This window comes from Mizuhopecten yessoensis, unplaced genomic scaffold (assembly GCF_002113885.1).
Source record: "Mizuhopecten yessoensis strain PY_sf001 unplaced genomic scaffold, ASM211388v2 scaffold4443, whole genome shotgun sequence".
Classification (NCBI taxonomy): domain Eukaryota; kingdom Metazoa; phylum Mollusca; class Bivalvia; order Pectinida; family Pectinidae; genus Mizuhopecten; species Mizuhopecten yessoensis.
The window spans coordinates 232454-245029 of NW_018405549.1; the positions used below are offsets into that span (position 1 = coordinate 232454).

The following is a 12576-nucleotide window of genomic DNA, read 5'->3' on the forward strand; positions in this document are numbered from 1 at the left end:
AGTGATCAATATCTCAAAGACTTTAAAGAACATGCACCTGATGATGAAATATCACTTATCTGTATACATATGTATCAAATAATGAAATATTACTTCTTGTCTGTAATAGTATAAGTAAATACAAGTTTATAACCAGTTTGAAACAATGAATTAATGTTCCTTACATTACAGTATATTGATAGAACATAGAATTACAAATACATAAGTATGTTCTTTAATGTCTGTGATAGTTAAAACAATTTTATCTGAAACAATATAATTAAAGATACATAGCCTGTCTGTGATAATAAATACAGGTGTATGCCAATAACCGTAGTTATTGGCATAGTTGAATTCTTTTATGTTCTGAGGCTCAACACTACTTAGTCATAACCAATTCTGCTGCCGGGTTTCTAGCGCTGAACGCTAATCTTACTCCATGTGAAAATATAACGAAATTGCATTAACACAAATGCAATAGAAAGTACCCACAATGCAATAGAAATTACTCATGTACATTCAACAATCACGCCATTATTACTTTGCCTTTTGAGGTGTCAGGATGTATGGTATGGAATGTCACGCGTGTAGAGGAACATTTTGTAGCAACTATAACTTACAAAGACATGAAGAGGAAACATTCAGAGATGAGAGACCAAGGGATACATGTACTAACTAGAGTATCGACCGGAGCGCTGGAGCACCAGACCATCAACACGGCAGAGCGCCGGAGCTCTGGAGCTCCATTACACCGGAGCTTCGGAGCATCGGAGTACCGGGGCGTCGGAACATCGGAGCGCCGGGAGGTCAGAATATCGGAGAATCAGAGTACCAGCGCGCCGGAGTAATGGGAGTACCGGTATCAACTCTGCCCACATCCGAATTTCCAGATTCGCAGATTGCGATGAACATAGATACACACAGGATTGGGAATTCGGAACAGTTCCGTTTCAAACATCCCTTTACGATGATTGTATCGGGGCCAACATCATGTGGGAAGACGTTTTTCGTAACAACACCGCTACAAGACAACATCAGTAAAATAAGTCCACCACCCGAAAGAATCATATGGCTGTACACACGATGACGTCATCAGAACGACTGTCAGACTCGGAGTGGAATTTATACAAGGTGTACCATTGGACCTCGAGAATGATCAGTTTCTAGATCCATATGTTAATAACCTCAAAGGAATGGGGTGAAGACAGGTTGGGACTTGTTGGACAATAATTATCAGTTTTTGTCATTCAATGATATTAAGACTAAATGTGAGAAAATGATTTTTTTACAATATTTTTCAGTAATAGACCACATTCCAAGGGAAAACTTAAACATAATACGACAACAACCATTGATCAACAATCAATCAGAAAACAGTAATCCTTTAAGAAGACTTCTTCAAGCAAAAGATCTTAGATATGTTTATAAAGCGATTGTTGCTAACTACAAACATTATCCAATTGAAAGGCAGGAAAAATGGAATAGANAACTTCAAAATCTACAATTTAAGATTCTTCATAGAATATTAACAACAAACAGTTTTCTTTACCAAATTAATGTTAAGGATGAGGATCTATGTACTTTTTGTAGAGATGCACCAGAATCAACTGAACACTTATTTTTTAACTGTGTGAAAATAAATAATATATGGAATGATTTAATAGCTTGGGTGAATGATTTGAATAACAATATTATCATTATAGATCATATGAATATCAAGGATGTGTTATTTTTTTGTGAAAAGGGTCCACCTATCATAACCTATCTCATACTGATTATTAAATATTATATCTATACATGTCGATTCAAAAATATTGAACCGTCTTTCAATGGTGGAAAAAGACAACAGATTGAAAAAAAGATGTCTTCTTTCAATAACACAATGAATAAGTTTAACCAAAAGTGGTCTCCCCTTAATATTTGAGAAAAAAAGCATTTAATATAAATAGCATATCTGGGTAAACTTACGACCCGTAAAGAATTAATTAAAACCTGAAAGAGTTTTGATATTTAAGTAAATAACAGGAGTACATGTATGTATTATATCTGTCTTGTGTATGTGTTATGGTGATAAGTATGTTTATTGTTTTATGTGTATGTGTAGACCCAAATGGCATTGTAAATATATAATTATTTATTGTAATAGAAAGGATGGATGTATCCACATATTAAATGTCTTGCGCACTGACGTATTAAATGGCCACCATGAAGACAAGGCACAGGATATAAAGAAGCAACCAGGTGCTACCAAACCTCATTTTCTTGAAAGCAGTTCATCAGGACAGACGTACACCAAGAGAGGTTCAAGAGGATCCTGTACAAATCGACCGGACAACCACACACAACAGTTACCTGAGAATAACACTGCGACAGAACCCTTCGAAATGCCTTCCTGTGACGATTGCGGTCTGATTTTCGAGAAAAACGATGGTGCCCCGAGAACAATACTCTTAAAAGACAACTGCATGTTGATATGGACGAAGCAAGGAATCAGACCAAGAAACAAAAGCGTAATATCTTTGGCGACTCCAATATTTTCGAATATGATGAGGAGGATTCTAAAGAAGATCAATACTTTAACAGGTTAAAAAGGATAACAAGGAAAACGTAGCTGAAAGGGTTGAAAAATACAGGGAAAATGGATTGACAAACTGCAGAGTTTTGCAGACGGTTATTACCAAACAATACATAATACTATTGACATGGCGCCTGCTGATGTAACTTTAGTCAATGCTGAAACTGTGAGGTTGGATACGTATATGTCCAGACGTACAAAAAGCACAAGACCAAACAAGAAGACGAGATTCAAATTTAAACTCGGCGACCGTGTGCGTATTACATATTTGAGAAATGTATTTACTCGCGAATATTTACGACAGCTAAACGATTCTGTAGACAATCCGTGCCGGTTTACCGAGTAAAAGACTACAGTGGTGATGAAATCACGGGTACATTTTATCAAGCAGAACTGCAGAAAGTCGATCTTAAAGACGATGATATGTGGAAAATTGAAAAAGTCCTTAAAACAAGAGGCAAAGGAAAAGCAAGCAGTTGTACGTGCAATGGCTTTACAGGCCCATGAAGTTCACATCTTGGATAAATGCGAGCGATGTAGTTGATTTATAAATGTATTGCACTCTTTATTGTACAGTTTTCTGTCATAGTGTTTGACTACGAATGTTTGTAAATTAAAAATATATTGTACATACATTTCGTGTTTGTTTATCTTTTAGCTTACATATGAGCATATTCAAGAAACCTTATAACGATATAAGACATGTCTAAATAACTACACTTTGTCATACCGTGTACTATAGCAATCATTTAAACCACAATTCCATAATATACAAAGCTGTTTGGCGTTCACAAAGTGTTTCAGAACAAACAAAAACTTCACCTATATTTATAGAAACAATGGATGCATACAAAACACAACATATTTACCTTGAAGTTTCTGTCAATCTTCTTTTACCTGAAACACCTTTTATCGCAGCTACCAAAAAGGAGAACTGTGTTGTTGTACAAACAGTCTTTATTCAATCATTTTGCATTAATACGATTGGTTAATTGGTACTTGTTATGTTACCATTACACTACACCGTGTCATCCGTCGTTCTGGTAACATACAGTGGAGCACGAATATATTTTCTAATATTAATGCTAAAAAATAGTACAGAGATACTAAAAAAAGCTTATTCCTTTAATATTAAAAACACATTCTTCTACGATACATTTTATGAAATATGCTCGCCAGGACATATTGTGAAATAGGTTCATTCATTAAGACAACAAGTTCTGTACAGTGTTAAAATAGCTAAAACCTGGTACAATCTGTTCTGCTGTTGTAAAAAGATGAGCTCTGATATCAGAATAAAAATCACACACAATCAGAAAATGGCATTCCTTCAATACAGTTTAAAATACAAAATGTACAAAGTCTATCTTCTAAATGTATTTTAGGGCGAGAATACCGACCAGTATCAATGCTTAGTTTTACAATTACCACTGCGAAATTTAGCTAACGCCTGTCTATACCTGTAATCCATGATACTCGAGGTATTCGTTTCCGCGTAATTACTAGTTTTGTACTATCTGTATGGTCTCAACGTATTGCTGGTATCACAATTACAGTCATTATGTAAATCTCTAAGCCACTTTTCATTATCCACTGAAGTAAAATGATATTTAAGTTTTAAATGCTCCAGGCAAGCTTTTACATGTTAAATGGAGTCGGTAAAGTAAATCAGAAATCATTAAGTTGGTAGATGGGACACAATGCTGGAGGGTACATGTAGCGTAAAACGTGTTGGTCTTTTGGTCGCATAACGTTGTAATACAGTACACGTTGTCCTGTGTGTAAGGATGTTAACAGAAGGCTGTGATCCTTTCCAAAGCGCACGTAAGTATCTGTATATTTCTCTTTTGTTTTGCTGCGTATAGTTGAGGCGATATATTTTAATTTACGTATTCAATTTAAAATGTTTTGTTGTTAAAAACGAAGTGATATGACAAAAGGTAAAGCCAATGGCAATAAAAAGGCGTATTATCTATCAAAGTTTGAATGCCTAAGCTACACATTTAAATTTAGAGCTTCTTTTGTTTTGCAGTTCAGACTTTTCAGTGGACCTTTACACTTCAGTTTTAAGACATGCACATCATTTCAGCAATTCAGTAACATATTTTGAACGGTGTTTTTATGTTGTGTATTTATCTACTTCATGTTTATGCCTATTGTATGACGGGAGAAGGCAATACTTAGAGCTTATTATATGACCATTTTTATATCATATCCTTTATCAGCCCGAGAGTCCCGATGATATCAGCCCGAGGGGCCAAAGGCCCCGAGGGCTGATAAGGGATATGATATCAAAATGGTCATATTATAAACTTTTTATCATATGTTCAAGTAACAAAAAATCAAGTCAACAGGAAAATAATTAGAGTGTGTGTATTTTTCATACTTTTGACGAAGTTCTCCGTANCCACTCATATTCTGAGTAAACATATGATAATAAGTTGTAATAACTCGTGTCCAATCCCTTGTTCAAATTTAATTCGCTATAACATATGTTTGAAATAAAAAAAGTAAGTCAAGGTCAAGCCACCGGTTAAGGTTACAGCAGACAATAAACAGATAATTTACATCGTTGTAAAAAGATACAAATGATAGGTATTGATAATAGAATAAAATGAAACGTATGTTTATCTTTAGATTGAAAGATTAAAAGAAAATTCCTGTCAATTACTGTTCTTATCAATTTCGAGTTCTGATTTCACAGAAGCCAGTGTTTGTTAATATGTATTTATATTCTCCTTCGTTCCTCATACGAATATAAATTATTTCATATCTATAAATCGTCAGTAAAGAATCAACAAAAAGACTGTAATTCTTTTATACACTATAATTAGCTAATCAGGTATCGTTTGTTACAAGTAATTTCATGTATATCGATGTGTCACGAAACCGTAAATTGAAAATTGAACAATGACTACATGTTGAATATTACTCTTCTCTCGTTCCTGAATACAAAACTCCACATTGGAATACGCATATCACCAAGGTCCACACTGTTCATGTCCCTGCGCATTCCTCCGTAGGCTGATCCCCTCACAACACTACAACAAACAAAAACGATTATTAGCATCAACACTATAAACAATTCAGACCTATCCTACCCTATACATATTAACTTCAACTGTTCATCTCAACCATACACTCAACACTTGTCTTAAATTATTCTTAAAACTGTTATATACTTCATACCAACATTCGACAACCACGATCTGCATATACTCCCTTTGCTGAATTTGCACGTACAGCAAAAGAACCCACCAATGATAATAATAATATCAATAAAACACATACAAAACCAATTAATTAAATTTAAAAAAATATATTTGACGGAGCCAACGTTGAACGTCCGTCTCTGTGTGTAACAAATACCTCGATGTGAACCCCCAGGTGAACCCAGGCATTTACACACTTGTATACGTAACGCACGGACTTCACGTGCCATTGGTTACTACAATTTACAGATCCTTTACTCACAATATAACGAAACGAAATGTATTTCTCGTGCCACACAGAGTTTACCTGGAAACTTAACGGAGTGCACTGCAAGCCCAAACGGACTCGGGAGAGCACTTTGTTTAACATTTAGTGTCTGCACACATATTTATCACAATATCTTTCTGATCGTATTTCAACAGCAATTGATTCATTCTCAAATATCCAATTTTCTTTTGTTTCAGAAACCATGCTAACCATTAAAAGATTGAAGCGACGTCAGGTGATAATACTTCTTACAGTACTGCTATGTATAACTCTCTGTAAGCAATTACATGTCGATGTCGATTTTATGTACTCTAAGATCAAAAAACCAAAATTCGACAAACAGCATCACTCTATATATAATATGTCTTTCTCCAAGGTGAGAAAACACAGGAATAAGGATATTTTGAATAAGACAATGCTGTTTTGGAATCCACAACCCTGGTTAAATGACTGGATCGGAAAGAAATGGGACACCTCGGACGTGTTCACTAAATGTCCAGTTTCTAATTGTGTTGTGACAAAACAACGTTTATACATAAAACAAGCCGACGCTGTTATATTTAGAGCAGTGAGGTTTCTTTGTCAGAAGAAGAGCAAAAAAGGGCAGATATGGATTATGTTCGAACATGAGTCGCCAATGAAATACCAAACGTTAAATAATACTTGCCATCGTAATCTGTTTAACTGGACAATAACCTATCGTCGTGACTCGGATTTCACGTTTGTACACGGCCAATTCTCAAAAACCTCTTCGCCCTTCAACGAAAGTTCAATTGATAGGATACTTAAAGCGAAGACAAAGACTGCCGTAGGCTTCATTAGCAATTGTTATACTCAATCTCAGAGGGAAGATTATATCAAGCAACTACGCAAATACGGTATCGACGTTGACATATATGGGAGGTGTGGGCATCATCATTGCACATCAGGAAACCGGTTCAATGCTGTGTGGAACATAACGCCGAGAGTGAACAAAACAAAAGACTGCTTTGATGTTTTGGATAGTAAGTACAAGTTCTATTTATCGTTTGAGAACAGTTTGTGTGATGACTACGTCACAGAAAAGTCGCTTCATCTTGTGTTACGTCACAACATTGTTCCAATCATTAGGGATGCTGCAAATCGGACCTTATTCCAGCCTCCAACTTCTTACCTAGATACAAAAGACTTTAAAAACGTCAAGTCGCTAGCAGACCGCATCAAATACCTGAACAAGAATTTTGAAGAGTACAAGAAATATTTTCACTGGAAAAAACATTTCTACCCCGAAACAAGTTCTGGAGTGATAAAATCCATCTTATGTGATATTTGTTATCGTCTGCACAACCAACACAAATATCCGAGAGTCTACAGAAACGTATTCGATTTTCTACAATCACGCGGATCTAATTCCTCGACTTGTCACCAACCGGTTGACTTTTAAATATTAAAAGTATCTGATTGGCAAAAGACAAATTCCAAAACATAGTTTTGAATATTGAATTTGAATATTTTTATGTTCTCGAAGCTATAATTATTATACTAATGAAGAGTAACTGATAGTTGAATTCAATATTGTGGACAATAACATGATTGATAGTCACTAATAAATCTATTATCTAAAATATACTAACCACTTAACATATTTTATATAATGAAAGGTGTAATGCTACAAAGTAGAGGAAACGAAAATCTCTGTAGAGAAAGAAACCCAATCCTAATTGAGTTCGTGTATTTAATCCCAAGACTAAATTAGTTATCAAGATCACGGGTTTCTTGATAAATATATATCACCAAACACTGAATGTGGACGTTATTATTAGTTTTATTATTTGCACGTATTAACAAACTGTTATTATCTCAAAAGGTGTGAAAGAGTGACCGCCATTATATATATATTCTGAAAATAAGATGTGTGAGAGTACACCCGTGCGGGAGAAGCAGTGACTTGTAAGTTTCCATTTCATTCTCTCGTCAAAGTGTCTCTGTCTAACGACATATCACGTGGTGAGTGGTTTATTCATACCAAAGATTCTATCTGTGTGTGTCTTTCTACTAAGATTACCTAAACTTTGCCCTTGGTTTTACGATTTACCGAAACTCTTACCACATTTGACTTTTTACATAATTCTTTTGTTACATATTTCAAATGAACCATTTCTATTTTTGTGTTCCTGGCTCTGCTAGTTAATCAACCTCGTATTATTCCAACTTCTTAACATAGTTCTTAGTACCAATAAATCAGGGTTACATATAGAGCACTGTGACAGTGTATGCTCTAGAAGTAGAGAACATATGTATGTTTTTAAGAATAGTTATTGAGAGTATTAGAGTAGTTATTTAGTTATTGAAGATTAAGACATCCTCGATATCCAGGGGATACGCTAATTTTCGCTCTCTGCACCCCTGGAATATGTCATAGCAAAATCGAAGGCTCAATTTGCAGCACCTTGTGGATGAGACGAGAAGACTAGTTTGGTTCTTTGATGTACATCAAACGAATCTCGCGGTCGCATAACGGTACAAATTGACAGGCTTTGAAGTCGGGCGTCGCCCCTTTGTCATCTTCAAAGGACAAATATCAGCCTAGTGATTGGTCCGGTTTCTTTTACCTGACACCAATCAAATAGCTAGCCGCGTGCCTTCAATTTTGCTATGACATAATCTAGGGGTGTTGAGAGCGAAAGTGAGCGTAACCCCTGGATATCGAGGATGGGATTAAGAGGGACGGAATGATGTATAGAATAGCCTGATGAAACACGAATATCAATGGTTAAGTATTTATTTACAATCCATAATGTAAAACATCGCAGGTCTGCAAATTTCGTGTTTTTGTGTTATTTTTTTTTAAAATATTGTAATTGTAATAATTTAACAGAATAGAATATGTATAAGCTTCCGAACAATGCGACCATGTCATGGTTTTTCAATACGAAGTCGTTATAACAGGGCCGTATGGATTTCGCTCTCATGACAAGAAACAAATACAGTTATTATTTATTTGGAAAGGTTTTGCAAGACATATTTTTATTGCGATTTTATATTTGTATATGAACATTGTTATGGGGTCTATTTAGTCAAATGACAACCTGAAAATCGAGTCGATACTGAAAATATATATCTTCTAACGAAACTTTACGTAGTTGATAATGACATGACCTGAAGCAAACGTCAAGTGTGGTCAGTTTATTTTCTGGGAGAGCCGGTGATAAAAATAGCTACGATCGAAATAACGCAATATCCGGGCCTTTCAGTGAGAAATGAACATGTACAGCACTACGCTGTCGACCGACAACACAGTGTCAGTTATGAGTCAAGTGCACACATAACACATTCTTGAATTTACACAATACATCGCAAGTAAGAATTATAAGCATCAAAATATATACCTCTAATCAGATATTTCTGTTCACATTTGGATTTAAATATAAACGAACAGGTTCAATAAGAGCATGCACGCACTGAGAGGGTGGCGCAGGGAGACTTTCAAACCGCAGTAAAATACGATATGAATATGTTAAAACGTAAATCAGTTCCTCGATCATTTATAACGATATTACAGATGCTGTTGGAAGATGATTTTGATTCAGAATAAATGAATATAAACGTACTCCAAATTCAACGGCGGCGAGAATTTCCCGCTGTACAGAAACTTAATCGATGGATGTCTAGTGATAAATATAATTTCAACCGGTTGACGGTAGGAATTAGCACACGTCGGTTTTTAAATTCTTAAATGGGGTTATTACATTGAGATTAATAGGTTAGGAGTTATATGTTTGTGTGTGAGATGTACATTATTGTGTAATTGTGTTTATTAATCATGGTGGTACTAAATAAACATCGGTCAGTGCCTATGTCGATGGGAAATACAGTTTTTGTGTTCGTGTTGTTATCCTATTGGATAATATAAAAGAGAAAATCTAATATCTCAATGAGCGTAAATCTAGTAATAAAACCCTTATATATTAATGTGTGAAAATCTAGTGATAAAAACCGTAAATATTAATGGGTGAAAATCTAGTGATAAAAACCTTATATATTAATGGGTGAAAATCTAGTGATAAAAACCTTATATATAATGGGCGAAAATCTAGTTATTAAAACGTAATAAATCAATCGGTGAAAATCTAGTGCTAAAAGCCTAAAGTATCAATCGGCAGAATTCTAGTGATAACAACCTTTTATCTATATACTACTTAATAAATACCACCTACCGGTAAGATGATAAATGCATTATCATTGGTTGTCAGTATGAGAACGACATGAGAACAACTTGAGAACGGATTTTTTTTTATTTTCCCAGCGCTTGGGACCACAGGGACCTGATAATTTGTTACAGCTATATTTGGACATATATATGTTTTAGGGATTTTCGGTAAAAATGACACCCCAATGATAATATAACCGTGACGGCCCGGATTTATTGCGATGAAGTCCTTGATGCTTATGTCAGACCCTACGCTGGCGCTATCTGCCCTGACTTCATCCTTATGGACGATAATGCTAATCCACATAGAGCAAGGGTGACTGAGCAGTATCTACAGCAAGAGACTATTCAACGAATGGATCGGTCAGCCCGTTCGCCGGATCTAAATGTCATCGAGCATGTGTGGGACATGCTGCAGACAGCTCTCTCTACCAGAAATGTTTAGCCAAGAACGCTCCAGGAGCTGGGAACAGCTTTGGTAGCTGAGTGGAACGCTATCCCACAAAACCGGATACGCGGTCTCATTCGGGGCATGCGCAGACGTTTTGAAGCTGTTATTGATTGTCATGGGCGTTACACTCGATACTAAAACAGTTTCTGTTTATTTTGGATGAGTTTTGTTCAATTTAAGTTTTTTGGTGATTATACCTCGTTGTTACCAATTTTAAAAGTGACTCTTTTCCTGTGGCTTATTTTCCAACTGCAATTACGATATTTGGAATTTTTGCATGCTGATGATTTAACAGAACAATAAATTTTTCAAAAATAATCTCAGTATAAACCAAATGAGATATTTTTTTTCACATATGCCCAAAAATAAAAGTGATCCTTAGCAAAATGTGAGTAGTATATATATCATAGACCGGCCCGTATTCATGAAACCGTTCTCATCCTTAAGCATGGATTTTGGGCGAAGTCTTATTCCGTTTATAACTTATTCATAATATCCAATTTTGTCAATGATTTGGAAAACAATTTTAGATACATAAAAGCGGAACTGATTTCAATGTTTACACGAAATTTGGTTTAAGCGCAAAATCCATGCTTGAGCATGAGAACGGTTTGGTATCCATAAAACCGTTCTCATGCACAAGTAAAGATGTTGTGCTCAAACTACCTTTCTTGTAGCTTGCTTTTATCCTGTGACATGGTTAGATAGTCAATTGCGAGCATTGGAGACGCGACTTGAAGTCTCTCCCAAATTCGTCCAAATATGTTGACTGACAAAATGTATCATTTTTAAATTAGTAAAGGACCGGAAAAGTAAATTGTTTTAACAAAGAATTTGAGTTTGAGAAAGAGAACTGTTTACCTTTCTTGAATACTGGCCCCATCGTTGATGTTCTAACATGTTGTGTTTGTGTCAAAATTCAAGGGGACTCACGTAGCTACACTTCCACTTCAACAGCAGTATAGACCAACTTTGGGATCTTCATCTGTTTTGCCCCTAGCATAACCGGTGAATCGTACAAAGACGAAACAGCAGTATATCGTGCGATGTAATTTATTTTTTTGCACACTGATTATATGGATGCAATCAGTTGTGTCTTCCGTTTATCATTGCTCTATGCAAATTCGTAAAATAAAAGTCTATGAAACCTTAAATCGTACTGTTAACTTACCAAACTTTACCTCTACTCATGACATGTCACTCACGTCTTACATGCTGTTCTTCCGCAGAAAGCATAGTTAAATTGAAATAAACTGTGTACAATTCCTTCTAACATTGTTAGGGCTTCCAGTAATATTGATACCGGTTTCAGATGTAGGAAATTAAGTCCAAACTTTTAGTTAAAGTGAAATTCGGATTAAAATGAAATTAAAAAGAAATGATACTAAAAAGTATGATTTAAATTTATTTGTCATCCCTCAGCGACTGACAATGTACTATGCTACCTTAGTTTGGAAGCAATGATTTGCGGCTCCATGAACGGTTGTGATTGTAATCACCTGTATTGGTTGTCACACCCATTCGCTATTGGCAACGTCAATTTAGATGTCATTTCTATTTACAGAAACCTGGATGTCAACAGTTTGTTACTTATAACTGAAATTAAAAAGCCACAATTTCGTTTCGAGTTTTACATATTTGTACATCATTTTGTTTATATGTTCTTTGTAAATATTTTTTCTGACATATCCCATTAAATTCTGCTCCTCATTACGTATCATGTACTTATCGTTACCCAACTCTTGATTTTGTATTCAAATACTGATGTTCGTTCTTAGTGTGGCTACATTGAAATGCATATTCAATTGTCAGAATTTAAGATGGCATTCTGAATGCCGTCGTGCTTTTCCTAGAAGTCCCAAAATCAATATGTATTAGGAAGGACCATTGGGAACCATCGTG

At 35.4% G+C, this 12576-nt stretch overlaps 1 protein-coding gene across 1 annotated transcript; it reads left to right on the forward strand.

Annotated features, from left to right (window-relative positions):
• The first annotated feature begins 6266 nt into the window (after window positions 1-6266).
• LOC110449055 (glycoprotein 3-alpha-L-fucosyltransferase A-like) lies at window positions 6267-7457 on the forward strand. The gene has a single exon (XM_021495629.1). The coding sequence runs from the start codon at window positions 6339-6341 to the stop codon at window positions 7455-7457; it is 1119 nt and encodes a 372-aa protein (XP_021351304.1). The 5' UTR covers window positions 6267-6338.
• Window positions 7458-12576: the final 5119 nt, after the last annotated feature.